General features: G+C 41.4%; 3 protein-coding genes across 3 annotated transcripts; all 3 read right to left on the reverse strand.

The window, feature by feature from the left end:
• Positions 1-434: 434 nt before the first annotated feature.
• ccz1 (CCZ1 homolog, vacuolar protein trafficking and biogenesis associated) lies at positions 435-10,716 on the reverse strand. The gene is made up of 17 exons (XM_083687720.1): positions 10,580-10,716; positions 9,978-10,053; positions 9,448-9,544; positions 9,186-9,283; positions 8,980-9,073; positions 8,752-8,832; positions 8,567-8,614; positions 8,175-8,258; positions 6,783-6,958; positions 5,978-6,059; positions 5,586-5,647; positions 3,548-3,659; positions 3,203-3,236; positions 2,692-2,809; positions 1,648-1,806; positions 1,120-1,247; positions 435-993 (listed from the first exon to the last, which is right to left on the reverse strand). The coding sequence occupies exons 2-17, from the start codon at positions 9,989-9,991 to the stop codon at positions 938-940; spliced, it is 1,443 nt and encodes a 480-aa protein (XP_083543846.1). The 5' UTR covers positions 9,992-10,053; positions 10,580-10,716; the 3' UTR covers positions 435-937.
• A 1,350-nt stretch (positions 10,717-12,066) lies between these two features.
• Positions 12,067-18,964, reverse strand: pvalb9 (parvalbumin 9). The gene is made up of 5 exons (XM_083687531.1): positions 18,688-18,964; positions 16,901-16,968; positions 16,343-16,475; positions 14,598-14,707; positions 12,067-12,644 (listed from the first exon to the last, which is right to left on the reverse strand). Exons 2-5 carry the CDS (start codon positions 16,959-16,961, stop codon positions 12,619-12,621), a joined length of 330 nt encoding a protein of 109 aa, XP_083543657.1. The 5' UTR covers positions 16,962-16,968; positions 18,688-18,964; the 3' UTR covers positions 12,067-12,618.
• A 1,266-nt stretch (positions 18,965-20,230) lies between these two features.
• On the reverse strand, positions 20,231-22,183 carry LOC310817096 (parvalbumin beta 3-like). Its single transcript, XM_083687529.1, has 5 exons — positions 22,109-22,183; positions 21,485-21,551; positions 21,236-21,368; positions 20,690-20,799; positions 20,231-20,545 (listed from the first exon to the last, which is right to left on the reverse strand). Exons 2-5 carry the CDS (start codon positions 21,543-21,545, stop codon positions 20,520-20,522), a joined length of 330 nt encoding a protein of 109 aa, XP_083543655.1. The 5' UTR covers positions 21,546-21,551; positions 22,109-22,183; the 3' UTR covers positions 20,231-20,519.
• Positions 22,184-22,477: the final 294 nt, after the last annotated feature.

Consider the following 22,477-nt stretch of genomic DNA (forward strand, 5'->3'; position numbering starts at 1 on the left):
GACAGTGTTTGTGACACTGTTGTCAACACACATCGGAGACAGACAGTATCCCCATGTGGAAAAGATTGTGAGCGCTTGCCTGACCTCGGGTGGCATACGGAAATGTTGATGATGCTAGAGTTCATGGTGGATCGAGGATTTCTATAAAACCAAATCTGTGTAGGACAAATACCCTGTTTCACCGCTACTTATGTGGAAGAGCAGCGGGAATTATTTGATACCCAGCCACCTTATTTGGTGGAGGCTGTGATACAACATAATACAATGCAAGTTTGTCCATCCCATGAGGAGCAATTAAGAAAGGTACAAAAGGTTCATACTGTAAGCAGCCAGTGAAGGTTTGTTGTTTGTTCATTAGAAGCTGATCTTACATTATCAGTTGCTAAGGCATTTTTAGGCAATGCAGTTAACATCAAATAAAGAAATTGTTAACATGGAGGAAAATTAGAATTTCTTAATTTATTTAAAGTTAGGGCTGCTGTTTACAAACCACAATACTTTTGACATGATGACATCTAATTTCAGAATTATACAGACAATTAACAGAACTCAAAAAAGCAGGTGCATGTCTGTTTAAATTAATTTAGTGATAATGTCAATGTGTCCTTAAAAACGACAGACTAATTCAGTCAAAAGTCAAAGAGAAAAAGAAACAGCTTAATGGAACTTAAAGACAATGTATGTACAAAGAAATTGAAAAATTAAGTACATGTACAGTAAAATTCTGATCTTACACTTAATTACAAAAATGAAAATTACAGTTGGTATAGGTTAAATAAAAATAAAAAAACGTATATGATGTGAAAAGCTTATTTTTTAATTTTATTTTTTACAATGCAATTATTGCATTACACTGATGCTGTCGTAATACCCTTCAATGCTGACAGTTTTGAGTGTGGTGAAACAGTCAATGGCTGTCTCTCATGGCTCTCTTCCTTCAGTCCAAGAAGAAGATATTGTTGAACTGTGTTGCACAAAGCCTCTTAACTTCCTCTGTAGGTAAAAAGAGAAAATAAACAGTTGGAAGTTGAAACCAAATACAATGACTAATACTAAAACGGGATGTGGCATCAAGGCTACAATTTCCCAGATATAATAATTCATCAAAGGTGGCCATACCATTAACCTCTATCAAATTGGCATTCTTCTGGTTCAAGATGACGTACAACTCCCTCTGGTCCGACTTTTTCCCAACGACCCAATAGTCCGTCATTGCCTTCACAATGATTTCTTCATCCTCATCAACCCTGAGGGGAAATGCAAAAAGCATGTGAACATGAGATTACTGTTGTATATTGTATTTCAACAAATCTGCCAGAGGCAATTCACCAGGAACGCAGAAACTGTGATTCTCACATTTCCCACTTCCCCATGATTGTCCACAGAGGTATGAATTATCATTGTCCTGCTGCCAAAGCACCATTTGGTGTATCCTTATAACAATCAAATAAGAATAGGGACATGGGAAAGGGGAAGAGAAGTTAAGTTTGTTCAAAATGGCCAGTCAACTTCAATTGGGCAGCAAAGCTAAAAGAAGCAGGAAAGGTAATATTTAGTGCCATGACCATATATTCCCCCCTCTCCACACAATGAAAGTTGTTCTCCTTTAACCAATCAGTGTAGTTTCCTTGCTGTTGTGGAGCTTACCGGGCAAAATCACAGTTGATGTCTCCTAGGATCTTCATGAGGTCAGGAGGGACGGAGGTAAGAGAGACGCTGGCAGTCTTCCTCATGTGGATGGTGCTCTTCTCAGCCAGGTTCATGTGGTTAAAGTAGATGAACTTGAACTGAGGCTCCTTGTCCGGCCTGCAAAAAACACAGAAGGAAGGTTAAAGGTCAGCAAAATGATATGAGGAATCTTCTAATCTAAAACTACAGTAAAAACAAGGTATCATTCTGAAGTGAGCATGACAGGCAATACGGATGCCTGCACTCCACTCTTTCAGACACATGTTAAGAGTAAGCTGAGATGGACACTCCCCTCAGGGACAGTTTTAGTGACAGGGACAGAGCAGGTATGAATAATTGAGCCATTGGAGGTGTGGGTGCATGCGCTAAACTACTGCTGCTCTCTGAAGCTGTTGTGTCCCCGGCCCCGGTCAGGCTTAGTGCCTGCTCCCTAAAGAATAATTCTTCACAACGATGATTAAAAGGAACCCATCAAATTGCCTGGGCGTTCAGACTTGGGTTACAGGTGGCTTCTTATGTCAAGCAATCAGGTGTGGTCAGGAGTGCCGGCCAGTGTGCCAAAGCTAGACAGTGGGTTGTGCTTATGTTACTCTAAGTAACGCTGTGATATCAGATGGTAATGACATCTCATCTAACGTTATTGTCAGCCAATGTAGGGCAATATCATTGAGTGTATTCCAATGGCTAGCTCAACACTGCTGGTATAATCTCTTTTCTCTTTGTCATGATTATACCCTGCAGTGTTGACAGCCATTGAAGCTTAGGTGCTACTTAAAACTTAAAAGTGAAGCAGAATGCGGTCAGAACGCGGTCAGAACCACTGTTATCATCATACGTCATCAAGTACACATATTTGACCAAAAGCGATAATTAAGAAATTAGGAGAGTGATGGTGATCTTTGGGTGCAATCTGAGCATCCATTAGCCAGGATGTCGTATTTGACAACAGAGCCCTGGGGACCGTCAGTAATGAGAGGAGAGGCTTTGGAATTAAGCACTGACCCTGATATCCTGCGGTTGATGTTGTACTGCTCACATATGTCTGAGGCAAGCAGGGTGAGCTGGGGGCCCACCAGGCCATCCAGCTGCTCACAGAACTCCTTCGTCAGCTCCACAGAGGCTGAGGGGGGGGGGGGGGACAGAGAACATAAGAGTTAGAATCAGTAGAAGGGACATGGTTCTAGAATCCAGGGTCTGCCCGATTTGTCATTGTTGCCTACGTAGATCCTTAGAAATGATATGAATGAAGACAGGATCAATATTACTGATGCGCTCCATTCAGGAGTTATGAATTCCATTTGGCTCACAGGGAAAACTTACAGTGCCCTCCATAAGTATTGGAAAAAGGAAGCATTTTGTCTTCTTTTACCTCTATACTCCATCAGTTTGGATTTTAAATCAAACAATTACTATGGGTCAAAGCAGAGATTCTCAGATTTAATTCTCAGAAAAAAAACATACCCCTCCTTTTTCCAATACTTATGGAGGGCACTGTATGTAACTGAATACTTACCACTGATCATAAAACAAACTGCTGCACTCATTGCCTGAAACACAGATCAGACAATTAGCAGTTGGAATATGGATGTAGGGAAGGGTGACATTTTGAATGTTGTACCAATACATTTGGTATATCATCAAAATGTGAATATCATAAAGCTGACGAAAATTAACAAAGCAAATGTTTAAATGTATTATCCAACATGGTCAACACATTATCAAATTGCCTGTCAAAAAAATACATTACCTGTGTCTATTTTGTAAGCATTAAAAAATAAAGCCTCTCTGAATGAATTCAGTGATTACTTCTCTGTTTTTTCATGAACACAGCTGATGTCCAGTCCACCATTCTTCTCACCTTATATACAATCAGATGCAGCTCCTCATAACTGTCCTCTGTGTTGACAAATATTCTGGGAAATCTGACTTTGGCCTCAGGGTCTTTGAGGTTAGCAGGTCCTGTCAAAAACCTGTGGATTTGAAGAGTAGGATTTGAGAAGGAGGAAGTATTACAACATACATACACTCACCGAACACTTTATTAGGAACACCTGTACACCTTCTCATGGTGGAGGTGGTGTAATGGTGTGGGGAATGTTTTCTTGGCACACTTTGGGCCCGTTAATACCAATCAATCATCGCTTGAATGCCACAGCCTATTTGAGTATTGTTGCTGACCATGTGCATCCCTTCATGGCCACAATTTACCCATCTTCTAATGGCTACTTCCAGCATGATAATGCACCATGTCACAAAGCAAAAGTCATCTCAAACTGGTTTCACGAACATGACAATGAGTTCAGTGTTCTTCAGTGGCCTTCCCAGTCACCGGATCTAAATCCAATAGAACACCTTTGGGATGTGGTAGAACGGGAGATTCACAGCTTGAAAGTGCACCTGAAAAATATGCAGGAATTGCGTGATGTAATCATGTCATCATGGACCAGAATCTCAAAGGAATGTTTCCAACATCTTGTGGAATCAATGTCACGAAGAATTGAGGCTGTTTTGAGAGCAAAGGGAGGCCCTACCCAGTATTAGTATAGTGTTCCTAATAAAGTCCTCGGTGAGTGTATATATGCCATTTTAACAACATTGGTGACTTCTCCCCCAATATAAAACAATTGTTCTTTGTACATCTGGAAAAGTATTGTATAAATCAATCCATTATGAAAATGAAAACATAGATAGCTACACACAAAAAAAAAAATCCAGAATAATCCAGTTTCTCAACATTATTGTGAACCAGAAACAAGAACAGCTGTAAATGGATCTCCAAAGGTTAGATATTTGATAGCAAAAACCTAAGACAAAGACACCACTGTTGTGACTATGTCTTGGATGCCAAGCCACTGTCTATCAAGCAACGCGTTTGTCTGTGTGTGTGCATAAATACACTGTACACATATCTGAATGTGATTTCATTTTCCGTAAATTGCACCGTCACAGTTCCGCCCTGCCCTTGGGGCCTTTGCTAACTAATCTCATTGTTCTATTATCCTGTTACACACACAGGCAGGATCTCAGGAGTCAGCTCGGGACGACCGTGTCCAATTCCCATAGCAGTCACGAGTCACACCGGCTAGACTCTCTGAGGGGTCACCCATCCTTTATCGACAAGGGCAAGTAGCTAAAGAGGCTACCCGTAACCACGGATATAGGGTCAATTACTATTTCATCCAACTAATGGGATTGCCAGTGGGGTAATCCTAGATCTGTGAATAGGGGCGACTCCTACTTCAGTGGCTTTTCTCACATCCGCACTTGGCCCACCCAGGGAACACAGGACACTAGGGGGGTAAACAGCATAGTGACTGTTAACTAGCTTGGCTCTCTCTCTTGTGACTGAAGTGTGAGCCCAGAGTAGACCACCCCCCCCCCCCCCCCCGCCCCCTTGTCTGTGTGTAGTGAGCTGCAAAGCTCATTAATGCTAGTGCGCTAAGACCACATGGTGTTGGCACACATGCTCTCCGCTGTGATCTGTAATCCCCCATTGGTTAAACAATCATACAGGACTCCATTACGCCAAAACGCTTTGTTGCCCCACAGTGTGTGTGTGATTGCCATCCAAGTATTTTAATAACTAGCTAATGCACTGTTAATGACACCTCTCCTCCCTCCAAATAAACATTGCCATAATCATCTCCCCACACACATACACTCTCCAACCCCAAATGCGACCCTCTCTCTGTTAAATCCTCATTATCCCCATTACAACACCTACCATCATCATAGACTCAATTATTAAATTCAGTTATTAATTAATCCAGTGTAGCTAGCTAGACTGGCAGATATGGCATGGCATGGTGGTGTCCTGACATTCGGCAGGGGACCCAGGGGGCTTACTCAGGCCAAGCCCAGCCCAGACGGACGGAAGGGGGGGGTTAAGGACTTACCTGCCGTAGTGGAGCAGATTGCCTGCCACCTCCGGCCTGAGAGGAGAGTCCCTGCCAGCCAGCTGGAGACGCATGGAGAGAGACCAGGGTAAGTTTAGCATGTGATATAATATGGAGTAAAAAGGAAACTTGTGTCATAATGTCTTATCATGTAAATCAACATCTATACTGTGCTTGGCACGTGAACAGGACATTTTTGTCAGGCTTTACATAACAAGGAGTGCAGCTTGGCAGCACTGAGGCAGCAGTGTTGTAAGAGTTTTGGCAACGCTGAAGTTTAGACAGAGGAGTTTCAGTAGAACAGAGGTAGGAAGTTGGCAGTGTTGCTTTCTCTCTCAGTCTCTATCTCCCCCCCATCTCCCCCCGTCTCCCACCCCTCCTTTCTCTCTTACCTCTGGTTCTGAGTGTCTGGGAAACAGTGACGTGGTCAGGTACTTGTACAGGATCCTCATGTCATCCTGCTCCAACCCACTCCTAGTAACAGAAAAACAATACAAAATATTTTAGCGTCAGAGAGCGTTACGTCACGTGTTTAAAGGTGCAAACTATCAACATTCAGACCCAAATACCAGGGGTTTACAGATCAAGAGCTAGCTGATGTGAGTAGCCTACATGTTATGTGTAGATCCATGTCGGAAAATATGGCTGCAAATGGTATATGTCCATGTTAGATGACAAAACACAATTGGATGAAATCTTATTCCTAGGTCCTGAAGTCAAAACCACAACACCTCTGGCTATTGGGGATGAGGATCCTGGGAAGGTAAGGCACACTTATGAACAAACAGAGACCAAATAAAAGATACCCATGTGTGCCAATTGCAAGACCCAATGCTATCAAAACAGCCCTATCTTTTAATTCGGCTTTCAGGTAATCCCTGATTTCACATCAAGAACAACTGACAGAGCAATTAAAAGTAAGAGACCTTTCAGGACGTGAATTACACAAACTATGGGGCACATTTAGGGCACCGGACATGCAGGTTTCTTCACCCCTTTGCTGGGTGCAAAAAGGTCCGGGACACACAATGCTGCATCCCAGGCCTCAGCGCCACAGAGGGGCTTTGAAGTTGTCACACAGAGCCTAACCTGTCACGTCTGGGAGTAAAATCAAGGCTTATAAAGCCGGATAATGTTTGTTTACTGTACACACAAACACATATACAGAACTAGTCAGTGTAAGAATGGGGCTTGTACCAGATGAGCTGGTCATTGTAGAGAAAGGCTGTGTATTTGATAAGGCTGAGGCTCTCCTCCACCCTGTTCACGAACGACTGGATCTTCAGGTAGGTCATCTTGTCCAAGGGAAAGAAGCTGATCCCCCCGAACACATCCAGCAGGTCACAGGACTGCAGGTGTAGTGTCTGCAGATACTGGAGCCAACCAAGCAGAAACACATAGGAGCAGGGAAGGTGTTAGTTTACCTGTTAAGTGCTTACAATTCAATAAATACTTGGAGCAGAGAGGGTGCTCTCTAGAAATGCCTCTGTCCCCAGACAGCGCAGTGACATTCAACCTGTGATATATACACCCTGGGTTCGCCCTGTGTCTTTGGGTTACATACAGAAAGGGGAAGCCTATATCAGTGTTAGGGAGACCTGAGGGTTCCCCATAATTAGAAATTAATAATTAATACAGCTAAATGAGTGGAGCAGATATAACAATAGTATGGGGGAGGTCTCACCAACTTTCCCTGAGCAGAGCCATCAGTCAGGCTAGTCACAATATAGCCTAGCGATATACAGCATCATCAATACATTCATTGTCCATTACTAGATCACGCTTGTTGCTATTTTTGTGTTGCTTGCTGCTTCTCAATCTGTAGAGTTGGGCAGGCAATATCTTAGGAAGGTCAGTTGGAGTTGACAACTGACCCATTAAGGCTGTTTTATGCTTTTTAATATATGTGTCGATTGACATGTCGTCACTCGACAGAAACAAAGTATCGCTTGCCTTCTAGCACTAATGGTTCAGCGAAGGTGAAACAAGCATATCCATGGCAACAAACTTTGCCTTCCATCTAGATCTAGGACGGCGTCAGCAACATAAATGTCAGGAGGTGAGCGGCACCCCTCGGCGAAACTCAAGTGTCGACTAGACGTAATTTCTGTCGATCAACAGTTATCGGCAGTGACAATTGACGAAGCATAAATTAACCTTTAGTCATCAGGGAACCTTGAGATGGGAGACCAACCCCTCTCAACTGCTACGGGTCACGTGTAAGTTCTCAATTTCTTTTTATGACGATTTGTCAATGTGTGTCTAACAAAGGGAATAATATAACATCATTTAAATAAGTCATTTAACGAGCGCAAGTAATGAAACATCCGGCATTGTGGCCTCGGATAAATTGAAACAGCGCTGCCCTTGCCCTGAGAAAACATTGACAGTCACGCTTGTCTGATTTCTTCTGAAACACTGTGTGCTGTTTAATCAAGCTAAATGACTCAGTCATACTAGGGCCAGTATATAGGCACACATGTCAAACAAATGTCCTGTGCCTACTGAGACAACAGACATCACTTTATCACCCAACATCATCAATCTAGATTGAGTGGGTATTAGAGGGGTATTTGTATAGGGTTTTACCCTGTAGAAGAACTTTTCAAGCTTCTGAGTGAGCATCTCCACCCCGCCTGCTTCCATCGCCCTGCCGAATGTGCCGTTGAAGAGCTGGAAGAAAAGAGCACATGCCATCAGCCAACATGTTGTCTTGAACATGCACCATCAGCGATCCTTAGTATGTGGCCCTACAGGAAGCCTCAATGAAACAGGTTAACGTGCCATTCTGTAAGTGTGCATCAGGAACACCTGTTTGATACCATTCCATATATCACCATGAGATTTCTACCTCCACCAGCCTCCCCTGGTGTGCACAGACAGTCATGTTATGTAGAGTCAACTTAACAAAACTACTAAGCTAAATGCTGTAGGTCTGCCTTCATGACATCACTTGAGTTTAAGTACAAACTGAAGCTCACCTTGTACATACTGTAGCATTGTCGTAATACTGCACCATATACTGTGTCCTACAGAAAAGAGAGTAAGCAACCAAGTAAATAAAACATCAAAGGAGAAGCTTTATCCCCCCCAGATATAGCCCATGCTAACTCAAGACAAAACACACATGAAAGAAAGTATAAAAAACGTATGATACAAGACTTACAAGTATTTCTTCTTCCTGATATTCTATCGTGGCAGGTTTTCCGTCTTTATTTGGTTTTTCTACCATTGGGTTCCGCACAACCTGACCAATCACACAACGACAAGGGAGGGGGTTCAGGAAAGGTACTATAACAAACATATCCTAGGAGGACTTCATTGTCTTCTTAAAATGATGCATGACTGGGTAGAGGATGCTGTAAATGATCTTGAACGTATATGTACGGTGTACCATGACTATCCAGAAACTGTCCTCGGCCTCAAAGAAAAACTGCCTGTTCTTCTGTGTGTGTAGGGATTTAGCTGGCTTTGTCGGGCAGAAGGTTCTGTAATACAGCAAATACGGTGATTAGGTTGGACATCCATTACACAATGCAAAACCACAGATGAGTGATATAACATTAAACAAATATTTGTTTCACAAGTGTCAAGATTTACCTGGTAAACTGTACAATGGCCTCACAAAGGCCTACATTACGGATCTTCTCATTCTTCTCAACCTCACTTGGGTGGTAAAATAAGATCTTCTTCTCCTCCTACAGAATGGGACAATTTTCTAACTGATAGTGGAAAATATTGACATACATATAGGCAAGATCTAAGCAAAACACAGGATGGTTACTCTGGATGAAATGTACAATAGGAAACATATCCTATATAAAACATGAGAGATAAAAATCCAAATTAAGCTTAGACCTACCTCTCCCTCCCGCGGCCCAAATGTAGGATTATAGATGAAGAAATTTAGTAAAGATGGAGTGAACTGTTTCTCTTGCGTTCCAGAGGCCATTCTTGGACTGCAACAGAGAGGAAAGTTCTGAGCAACAAAAGTACTGGAGGCTATACTCCAGGGGTTCCCAAACTGTTTTGTGTTGTGACCCCAAATAATTTCCTGCGACCCCAATAACTTAATTGCGGGCTACGCCAACACATCATATAATGGCGTCCAAGTGTGTTCTAATCACCTAAAAGATGCTCTAATTGGTTGGATTTTAACACAAAACACTGAAATATAGGCTACAGGTGGAATACACATACATTATTTGGCGTCATACAAAATAAAAAATGTTGTGTCTTATTTATCAAATCATAGAGGTTAGTTTGATTTTCTCAGGGGGGCCCAATTTGAAATCAGGGGACCCCACGTTTTGGAACATCTGCTATAGTCTGCGTCACTGTATCCAACCTGTCTGTCATATGAGACAAGTCGTTTTAGACACGTGACTGTACCTGATCATCAGCATTAGTGTGACGTGTGTCTGGACTTCCTCTGATCCAACGTTGACCTGGTTAGCATGCCTTGTGCCTGCACACATAAGAATACCTGGTTAACTCAATATAGCGATCATTTCAGTTTCAGAGACATAACAATGTAGGAACAATAGTAGGCAGCTTGCAAGTCTGAATCTGAATGTTTTTAAGATGACTTTATAGCATTGAAATTGGCAATAGCATTGGTTCATCTTTTGGTTTTAACAAGGTCCAATGACCATCACAGACAGTAAACTGGCCAAAGTAAACTCTGCAAACTCTACAGCTATGTAGCATTGCAAGCTAGCCACCACCGGCCTAAGAGATGGGGAGAAAATGTTGCTTTGCTAAAATGGTTACGGTCTAGTTCTCTGACAAGACAAATTATTAACAAAGCAAAATGTTTTTACTGTTGAACAAAGTAAGATTGTGAGAAAGCAATTAGCCAACGTTAGGTGGTCAACTGATATGCTCGAACAGTGACAACAATCGCGACACTTGAGTTCTGTTTGCAGAGACTTGGGAAAAGGCATTTCGAACCATACGTGAAAGTGACAGTATAACAAAACGCAGTCACTTACCTTTTACTGCATAAACTTAACCAATGTGGACCATCTCATTTGTTATTAAAGTAAATCGAAGACAAAGTAGAAAAACCGTGATCAATGAGAAAGTCTGCACATACTTCCTGCTTCTGACAGCATCAGAGATGTTGCAATCAAACCTGTTCGTGTGGATCTAATGTCGGCAACATCGGGTTCCGTGATTAAAGGTACTTACTGTTACAGTTGGCCAGATGATATAACGTGTATGATGAATATCAAAAGAGAATAAAGGATCCCTCATATATAATAATTTACTGTTTATTTCACAATCAATTAACTTTACCCCCCAAAATGCATTATTAATATAACTTGTAATTATATTTGTATTTATTTGTTATTTATTTGAGTAAGGCCAGATGCAATAACATTGACCCATTGAAATTTAAGTTTTCCGCGATGTTGATTATATTGCATGTAGGCCTTTGACAGATAAAGTATCACTGCTATTATAAAAACAGTGGGGACTGTCTCTCAGGCCACTTTTTACTGTCCCATCCATTGTTGTGATTCATTCAACAGAAACTGAGAGGGGTAATCTTACGATGAGACAATGAGAGGGCCTCACCATTGTAACCGTAACCTGCACTCTCTGTCCCTTCCTATCGTGTAACCAGAATTTGCTTTCAAACTTTAACACTCTTATTCCACGTCCTATTTCTGGATAAACAATGACAGAGATCCCTTTCTGAATTATTGAATGTTCTATTCTTCACAAAAGAAGGCATCTATTTGTCCGAAGAACACATTTGAATAGAATAACTATCTATTATTATTCAGCAAATTACTTCAAATGATTTGTCAAATATCAATATGCATATTGAATGTAGTAGTCAGGGTTTTATTGGTAACATCAGGGTCTCACTGAAAGATAATTGCTGGAAAGGATCAATTGTAAAATCCTCTGTTATTAAAATATAAGGTTTCATCTTTTGTGCTCTCTTCCGTGACACACACACACACACACACACACACACACACACACACACACACACACACACACACACATACACGTTCAATGACGTGGAGACACAAGGTGTCACATAAAATAGCCAGGGAGAGAGACTGGTGTCAGTTAAGATCATGGCTTCACTTTTACTTGCTACTTACTCTTAAGTACCAAGACAAATACACTAGAATAGCTCCCTTTACATTTGAAACATTTTTACATAAAAAAATAAGCGTTTTCACCCTCTCATTTGACCTGGCTATTCTAGGAACTGTGATGTATTTGTTTGTGTCTTATGCATATACTGTGTGGGAATACAAGCTATTCAGCTGATAACGGTGGTACTAATGATGTTACTGTATCATTGTAACAGGGATGACATTCAGGCATTTAACAAGACCCAGGATGAACAATCATGTCTTTCCATAAACTGTAGTTTATTCTGCATTGCTCGTTTGTGAGTTTAATCATGTTTCAACACATGTTTTTTTTCACAGAGACATTGTTATATTTTTTTATTGTTCAGAATGTATTTTGGAGGATAAGATTTTTGGTTACATGTTACACAATGTGCCTGTAAAACAGAAGACAATGTGGCACTGTACTAGGAGATAGTAAAATTAGATTGAAATCCAGGATTAGTCAAATATTGACTCCAGGAAAACAGGATTATGCTGTTGAGTGTTCAAAGTGTAAAATCAGTTTATACATTGTTGAAACATACAGCGTAGCCTTATACTCTACAGTTGTAAATGTTTACCAAGTGTGAGTTTTGAAAAAATAATGCAATGAGTCACGATAAGTCACAACTTGTTTATTCATCTCATTGATCTGCAGTTTGCATTGGAAGAAAACAGGGGGCAACACAGCTGTACAACATCCTACTGTGTAATCAAAAGGCAAATAAAAATGGTCTGTCTTTGAATGGAGAGTGACTTTGAAAAAAACAATTCAAGGGCACATAGCAGAAAGAAAACAAATTGCCGGGAATGGAGGCTGAAGTCTGGACTCTGGAGAAGAGGGGAGGGGAGAAGACCTGTTCTCTCTCTTCTCTTCTTCAGTGGAACTCTCAGGACAGGACCATTGACTTGAATTCTACAGTAGAACAAGAACAATCTGGGATGAGTTCTATGCAAGATTCTACCCAACCAAGAAAAGTACAGGACATATTGGACGTCTTGACATCACTTAAATAAACACCCCACTGATTTTGCTGCTGCTGATATTTTCGACAGAGCATTTATGCCATTGTATTGTTTTTAAAGCATAATTCACGCGATTTGCATGATTGATTGCATTCTAATGTCCAATATGACCAACATGTTAATCACAAGTCTGAATTTACAAATCAGTGATATTGACTTCTTTTTTTTACCAAAAAAAAGGGTTCATGATACACAATTACCAAAATTACCAGAAATGACCATAAAAGCATGCATTGACACAGGACTGTATAGCTTCAAAACATAGTTAAAACTATAATTTTCATCTCATGGATGGTCAGACTATACCTCAGTCTATAAATTTGAGAGTGGTTACATTTCTCCAGCCCAATCCCTCAGCTGTTTACTGAAACAAGTGGCCTTGTTATTGTTTGAATCCCAGATTGCCCCTTTAAAGGCTGTAATTGAGTAAGAATTCTACACTTTAATTCTAACCAACCCACCTCTCTGTCTACAGTAACCTTTCATTCATCTTATTCATTATGCCAACATCTGCATGCACATGCATTTTGTGTGAGTGCATTCAATCAGTTCACAAAATCAACTCTCTCCCTTGCAAAATTTATTTAGGAAAATACATAGCATTGAATTTCAATCTTGGAGTTCCAAAATTCAACAAAATATGTTTGGTTTTTTGTTCTTTAATTAAAGACTAATGGCAAAATGTGGTTCAAAATGACCAGAGATTGGAAAAACGTTTGCCCAATTCCTTGATCCTGTTATGCAACCCAGCCCAGCTCTAGATAAAGCTAAAAGCTGGGAGGTGACCACTGAGGGAATAGCAACATCTGGAGGCTGGCACGTTTGCTCTGCTGGCCAAGAAGACCAACTGGCATTAAGACAATCTACTGTATTAAGATCAGCAATCTGTTTTTGTCACAGTCAAAACCCTTTCCAGAACACACACACACACACACACACACACACACACACACACACACACACACACACACACACACAATATCTCTCACCAATATTGATCAGTGCTGATCGTTAGCAGCCTACAAAAGTACATGCCACACATCTGTGTTGACAGTTAAGAGGGCAGATTACAACTCTAAAGAGTATAATCTGATATTAAAGGACACATGGTCATACAATACAATACTATACAATATACAAAATAAAGAGAACTACTGACAAGAAGTAACTTTGTGAGAGCTTGTTTTGAAAATATGGTAATCTGACAGAAGAGCATTGTGTCACGCCCTCCACTTCCACCTAGCCTGTGCCAGTATCTCTCTCTCTCCTGTCTGCCTCTGTCTGTCTGTGTGTGTATGTGTGTGGGCGTGGCCCAGGCTCCAGCAATCAGCCTCGTCATCTTCTCCACCTGCCCGGTCTTCACACCTGTGGTTCAGCAGTTCATCTACAGCATTTAAACCCCGGCTTCCCGTCCACTCATCGCCAGATTGTTTTTTGTTGTTACAAGTCAGTCTCGCTCTCGGCCGCTTAGCAGCACTTAGTTTCCTGTAGATTCTCTGTGTCTTAGTGTTTGTCTCACCGCGTTCTCTCTGTGCTACAGGACCACTTCCCGGTTTCTGCCTACCTGCCTGCCAGCCTGCCCTGCCTACCTATTCACACAAGAATACACTTCCAACCTCAGGTTTCCTTCAATATCTCTATTCTTTTGGAATATCACCCCACAAAACAAGGTGTTTGGTCTTATATCACCCTAAGCAAAGAAAAAACATTGCATCTGGAAAATCTGGTTCCTCTTTTTACCAAAATGCTGAAATATAAACACCTCACCAAATCAACTTCCCTGTGAAGGTGCCTGATGCCTCAGCGACAACCTTCAAGCCTACAGGTAGTGACAGATACTCACCATCCACTCCAATCTTTCCATCACTGTCATCATCAGCTGCTGAGAGGAAGCTCTTGGTCTCCTTGTCGGTCAGTATCCGTGCCTCAGGCACAAACCGCTGCAGGAAGAACCTAAAGACACACCAACCTCACATGAAACTTACAAATGCAGATACATACTGTGCAACATACTATACAAACAAACACAGTAGCACACACACACACACACACACACACACACACACACACACACACACACACACACATTGCAAAAACACAACGATATCTTGATAGGTGGATACACAGTGGTAATGCAAACTTAAGTTCTTCTAGGTAAACAAAACACTTTATACATCAAGAAATAAACAATTTACAGTACATCAAAAGCATCTAATCTCTTGCACAGTATGCAGGTCAAGCCTCTGGGGAGGTGAGAGAGAGTAGACGTGTCATTAAAACCCTGCTATAACCGTGACCTTGAGTAGTAGTGGACTGTATGGCTTTGCATTACACTAGTTCTACTGTAAATTCTGCTGACACAATTGCATGAATTATATAATACACACACACAATGATGACACTTTATCCATGGATTATTTTAGGAAAATGCTTAATGGAACCTTCCCATTAATGTCAGGGAGTGCAATTTGATCTCATTGTACTAACTCTCCTCTCTCTAAGCATACATTAAAAATGCACCTCTGAACCCTCCTGCTACGTTGCGGGTCAAATTGAGTTTCGAATCACTGAAAAGCTTTTTATTTTTTCAGCATGACCCTTCATCTAATCCGCTAGGTAGTGGGAATTAACTTATACAAAATAAAAAAAATAAAAATTCAATAAAAGAGAAAAAAGTTAGTCAATTTGACCCGGCAGCTAAAGTGAATGGGGTTTGATGTGAAACTTCTCTGTTGTTCCCTCTCTCACTCCTCATCCCCCTCCATCTCTCTCACTCCTCATCCCCCTCCATCTCTCTCACTCCTCATCCCCCTCCATCTCTCTCACTCCTCATCCCCCTCCATCTCTCTCACTCCTCATCCCCCTCCACCTCTCTCACTCCTCATCCCCCTCCATCTCTCTCACTCCTCATCCCCCTCCACCTCTCTCACTCCTCATCCCCCTCCATCTCTCTCACTCCTCATCCCCCTCCATCTCTCTCACTCCTCATCCCCCTCCATCTCTCGCCCTCATATCTGCACACTCAAACAGGCATGTGCGTATGCATGCAAACCACACATGCAAATTCACGCACGCACGCACACACACACACACACACACACACACACACCCGCAAACAATGACAATTTAAGGTGACTGATAAAGCACTAGGTGAATTTGACCCAGAACAGAAAGCGTGTATAGCCTTATCGAACATAACTGGAGGGTAAACGACACAGGACATGATGTTGGTCATAAATATTGTATTTCTACAGTACAAAAGAGGAGGGAAGGTCAGTTGACCAAGCACAGTATGAAAACAAACAAACAAAGAAATACAGCCCGCATGCTGTATACTGCACCCCAGGGGAGGCTGGTGGAGGCAGAAATAGGAGGACGGGCTCATTGTAATTCATGGAATGGAATGAGGAATGGTGTTGATACCATAGTTTGATACCATTCCTCATTCAATTCCATGCATTATAATGAACCCGTCCTCCGATTTCTACCTGAACCTGCCTCCCCTGCTGCCCACCTCTTTTGCTGAATGTGAAAACATTTATTCAGTAAACTCAATAAGAGGAGAATGGATGAAGTCAAATGTCATACTTAAGCTCTGCCTCCTCGATGAAGCCACTGTTGTCATCATCCAGGATAAGGAACACATCTTTGACTTCCTGGGCAGACTTCTTGGTCAGGCCACACAATTGGAAAAACTTCTTGTGGCAGAAGGAGTCTGGAGCTAACACACACACACACACACACACACACACACACACACACACACACACACACACACACACACACACACAAACACACACACACATAGGGTTAGTACAGTTCCCATCCAAGGTCAGGCTGAGAGCTGAGAAGCTTACGGAGCTAGAGTCCAGATGGGATTTCTCCCTGTTTCTATCTTTAAAAGCTGGTAGACAAGCACTTCCAAAAACTGCCCATTATACTGAAGTGTGACCACTCATACTGATGATCTTAATTCCAAATTCAACCATTGTAATAGTCTGACTTCTATAGCCTACTATTCAGTGAATAAACCACTCCTGAAAAAGCAAAACGACTGCAGCGCATAATTGAAAATAAAGATTTACTGCACAATCTCGTCTCTCTATCTAGAGTGTATGTAAGAGTAGTACAACAAGTAAGACCTACCTTGGCAGTCCTTGATGGCATTCTCTATAGCCTCACCCGAAAGGATAGAAGTGAGTGACATATTAATCCTGTAGGACAGAGAAACAAAATAGTACATTATTCACACACACACACACACACACACACACACGCACGCACGCACGCACGCACGCACGCACGCACACACACACACACACACACACACACACACACACACACACACACACACACAGGGCCATAACTACCATTGAGTCATGACCTCCGTAAAGTTTTAGTCATAATCATAGGCTATCACTGCAGGATGCAGGCCTAGGTAAATACATCCGGAGGCTCTGGGGGACAGGCAGCAACGTTAATTCAGTTGAAGCGGTTGCTGTTAATATTGACTTAACATATTTATCTTGAAATCTTGGTTAATCTTGGGGCGAAACAGTCGGTATTACACACACACACGACCACATACGGGACCAGTCTGACCAGTCCGACCTGTCAACAAAAGTGACAAGTTATATTTCTGCACCTTACACTGGACTTCCATATCATATTAAAACCGTCCGATTGCGAGTTTGTGATAAAAATGGTAAATTCTACAATTTGCTTGATCGTGTTTTTCCAATAGGCGCATTTCTCTCTCTCGCTTTCTCTCTCTCCTGCACTTCCACCTGCCCACACATAGCAATGCTGCGCTACAGATGAAGTTTCTATAACGCATTGGCACAATTTCCCCGCCAGTGATGATAGGCTACACTGTATTATATTTCAGGGTTTTAAAGATGTTTTGGTAGACTATTTCAGCATGTAGGCTATACGCGTGCGTCTCTCCCTGAATGTACTTAGCCTACCCGCAGAATTGTGTGAGGGCAATATGAAATGCAAGGACGTGGAGAGAGTGCCATGCGAGGCCATTTGAGGTGTGTGTGCAAATAGGGGCACTAAGAGTGGGAAGAGAGAGGTAGAGAGAGTGAGAGAGAGGGAGAGAAAGGGAGAGAGAGGAAGGGTCACACATAAATAAGATGAATTAATTCTGTTCAAAAGGATCAAATGATCCATATGCTCTTATGATATTGATGAATTGCACTGCGACAGCTTGTTATTTTGATCACAAATATCGAGCCAGATCAAGTCATCTATATCAGTCAAATAGCTATCAATCTATATCTTCTCCAATAGCTTCTTCAACGGTCTGATCAAAATGTAATTCTTTAACATAAATAACAACAAATAAATAATATATATGTACTCCTTGGTACACATTTGATCTCATCATTTTCATCACACATGTAACACAACTCACAACTCACAACTCACATACAACACAACAAGTCCAGTAGTCCAGTAGATCAACTTCGTTGATCGTATAGGCCTATTTCTTAAAAAAAAAAAAAAAAAAATTTTTTGTTGATGTAAATTTGGGGACTGATGTTGTCCCTGTCTGCTTTGGTAATCTCGCTGTCGTGGTCGGATTTCTCATCTGATGTAGGCTATCCTATAAAGTATCTGCCAAAAAGACTATCGATAGACAGACCTACTAAAATTAGCTGAATTATGTTGTAGGCCTAAGGGCTAAATTGATCGGAAGGTACAAATTAAAACAATTATAAATAAATACATAAGCTCCAATGAATACATTCTCCTCAAAACGCATACAACTGTGAACAATTACCTGTGTGACAAACACGTAGGGTAGCCTAGGCTACAACATTTTCCCGCTATAGGTAAATGCCAGCCACACCTGAGACGGACTATCCTGTCCGCCTCTGGACTAACCGCATCAAACCAAAAACCAAATTGTTCGCAAATCAACTCACCGCTTTGAAGTGCTCGCCTCGTTGAAGTCCAAAGCAGAGGAGGTGAAGCTTTCTGGTGGCCGTTGACAGCCGTCGAGGACTTATATATGGACGGGATGCGCCGACAATGAGAGATACTTGAGTTACCTGTCCGTGTATCAAATTCTCACAGCCAGGCCCTTCTCGAATACCTTACCTAACTAATTAACCTTTAGGCTACTATTTATATCTGCCTCGGGCTACCTGCGCGCATGCAGATGAGCTGTGACACCTTTACTGCCCTTATACTATAGCTGGCATAACAAGTGTTTTACGCCTCTCGCTCTCTCTCTCTCTCTCTCTCTCTCTCACACACACACACACACACACACACACACACACACACACACACACACACACACACACACACACACACACACACACACACACACACCCTCTCCTAACATTATGAAAAATTCCCCAGAGGTATACTGTAGGCTAATGAAAGTACCAAATGATGCATGCTGTGTTAAATAGATGCATACAGCAAGCAGTTCATCAATAGACACATCTTTGGAGAGAACAACATTAAGTACAAAATATGAATGTATGGATTCCTCTGCTATTCTATGAAAAAACAACTCTTAGCAGATGGTGGCTGATTATCCGCTATATCATCTCATGCCAATCTAATATCTGTCTACTAGCAAATGCCACGACAGTATTAACCTCATCTCACCCCCTCCGGATAAGGATGCAGCCATGTCTATTGCATGTCTATTTGTTGACAAATACGAGAATGCATACAAACAGAACTAGAAAATAGAACAACTAAGAATAAATGTCTTCAGTATTACCGTTGTAAACTCATCTGCATAGTTTACTGAAAACTTGTCATGATTACAGCCTTGAAGGCGAAGATCCGTTTCACTGTTAAACATACACAGTTTTCAATTTCAATTAGCCCACAGACCGACACTAAGACAACCAGCTTGCCCGAGGTGAGGATTTAGCAGGAGTAGCAGGTGAGACACCCAAAACATCTGACACAGCAACATCTCTGATGACTTCAGTCAGCAAAATAAAACATATAATGAGGATCAAGGGAATTATTCTAAATTATTCTAACTCTAACTCTAACCTTCAAGCCCTAACCCAACATTCATCCTTTGATTGACAGCTTCCTCCTCCCTTGTAGCCTTTCAAGCGGATGTGATTGTGGTCGTGATGATTCATGGAATCCTGCTGAATTATTCGGGGAATATTTGCACAACTACATCTAGGACAAAAATACAAATAGTGTTTAAATAAACATGCTAATAAACAGGTGCGAAACTGACACCCAAGAACAGCTGAAAAACAGTAAATGGAACGGTGACAACGTTGCCCGCTTCAATCTACTCCTGAGATCAATTTTCTCTCCCGAAAACCTTCTGGGAGTAGATAATTTGACTTGAACACCATCTAGTGGTTTACTTATGTCAATGCATAACCTTCAACGTGAGATTGTGCAAATTCGTTCTAATGGGATCATGTGGCGATCATCAAGGCAACTCAAGAAAGGTGAAACACATTATTGAAAAAGAAAGTTTATTCTTTTATTATCGTCAGTTTCTTATGTCAGTTTCCCGAAAAGTGCATCATTGATTTGACAGTAAGCAAAACTCATATTATTAACGACAGGAGAGACAAAACCATGCTACATTTACATTACATCTAGTGGACAGAGAGTTGCAGCATGGGTGGAGAGGACATTCGGACTATATATATCAATGCATTCGGCAGGCGTGTCAAAGTCACGTGTATAAAAGTAGTGAGTTGAGGTCTTGGGCCAAGTTGTTCCTTTGGAGCAAGAGGTGTTGGTCATTTCATATTTATGCCTTGATCATGGTACCGAACTCTGCAAGGGGTGAACAAAAAAGGGAGGGTAAGGAAATAAATAATTCAATAATTGATATTGATACTTTCAGTTTCTGTTGAGATTTATAATAATATGGGAACACTTTTCCCCTAAAAGTCTTGTGATCAAAGGAATGTTTCTCACCCTCAACTCCAATTTTCCCATCACCATCAATGTCGCCAGCCTTCAGGAAAGCCTTGGTCTCGGCGTCAGTCAGGGCTCTGGCACCTGCAGAGAAGTTTTGCAGGAACAGCCTGGACGGAGAGCAAACAATCTTAAACAATCACTTTAGTCAGGAGATGGCTCACTTTATAAATCATTAGGCAAACTAAGATAAAAGTTGTTAATTGTACCAAAATACAAGCAAGTCCACCAAAGGGTAAGCACAATCTTATGAACCGATTCCCAAATGTGCCTTCAACTATCTAAAGCCATTTTAAATGTATTTAATGTCGGTCTCTAGGTGAAGAAAAACAATGTTTCTTGTTAGAGACCAGTCTTAAATCTAAACCTACTTGAAATCGGCCGCAACCCATCATTGGGTCTTCCAATCCCGACTAACCATTTGGAAAACAATGTGATGAAATTCAAGCCAGGTGAGAGAGCTTTTTTTGTTTTGTTTGAGAGAGCATAGTGTTACACCAGAATAATAAACCAGGTGTAAGGTGTCAATCTAAGACAGGTGCCTACTTGAGCTCATCCTCCTCAATGAATCCACTCTTGTCCTGGTCAATGATGAAGAAGGCTTTCTCCACATCTGCAGCGGACTTGCCAGTCAGACCGACTTTGGCGAAGAACTCCTTGTGGTTGAAGGAATCAGCAGCTGTGGGGGAAAACCAGTGATTACTTCAACATCACTTCTTTGTGTGATGTTTTTAGTGTTGTTTGAGTCTTCGTGGTGGATTGTAATATTCATATTTAGCATCTGTAAGGGTTTACCTTGGCAGCCAGCAAGGGCTGCAGCGATGTCAGCATCGGTCAGAACACCGGCGAATGCCATTTTTAGCTGGGGGACAAGAGAAGACATTATGTCAATGTTTAAAAAAGTTTTTTTTTCTTATCTATTTTCTCAGTTTTCTCAGTCTACGGTTGAAGAATAGCCCGCTGATATCATGATGTCATCCGAGTTTGATACCTGGGAGATTCTCTCATGCCAGTTCAATAATTGTAGTACTTATTTGATTGGTATTTCGTAATGGCATTGTTATTATTCAGTTAATACTGAAACCATATACTATATGTCAGAGTCCCTCCTTTTGTTAGTTTGATATAATTAGGTTCACATATAGAATCAGAAATAGTCCACTTCTCCAAAGCGCAGATTTGCAGAGCAATATAATATAATACTCCAATATAAATCTCCCTTGCAATTGGTGCATGTCCTTCCATTTGGTTCCTTGGGTTGCTTGGGTCCAAAGGCAACATTTTCAATTTCTGTAGTTTTAATGTTAACCTTTATCCATACTCTGTTCCACTGGGAGGTGTGTAGATAGAATTGTTGAAAATACAAGCGAAAGTCTTGATGACCTGTCTGAAGATTTATTCCTCTACAAAGAAACTCACCTTAAGGTTATCTGTAAGGCTAGAGTGGATTTGCACAAATGAATCTGGCAACTACAGTAAGCCCCCCGCACAAGCCCACAACCTTATATACGTCTACTATGTAACTGACACCTCTTGCAAAGCAGTTGGTTGAAAAGTGTGTCCAGTAGTCCGGCTCGTTCTATTTATGTACATAAATGAAGATGCTTAAAAGGAACGTGTATGCAAAAGTGCTTAATGTTCCATTAGGCTAATAATATATATGCTGCTGATATGGATTAAATATACCCTCTGCTGGTGAAAGAGATTTGGACCAGAACCTTGCGCAGAAAAGAAAGGTAAATGAGCAAAGTTACTGAAAAGTTACTGCAAAATAGTTTTGATATGGAA

The sequence above is a fragment of the Argentina silus genome, assembly GCF_951799395.1.
Source record: "Argentina silus genome assembly, chromosome: 16".
Lineage (NCBI taxonomy): Eukaryota > Metazoa > Chordata > Actinopteri > Argentiniformes > Argentinidae > Argentina > Argentina silus.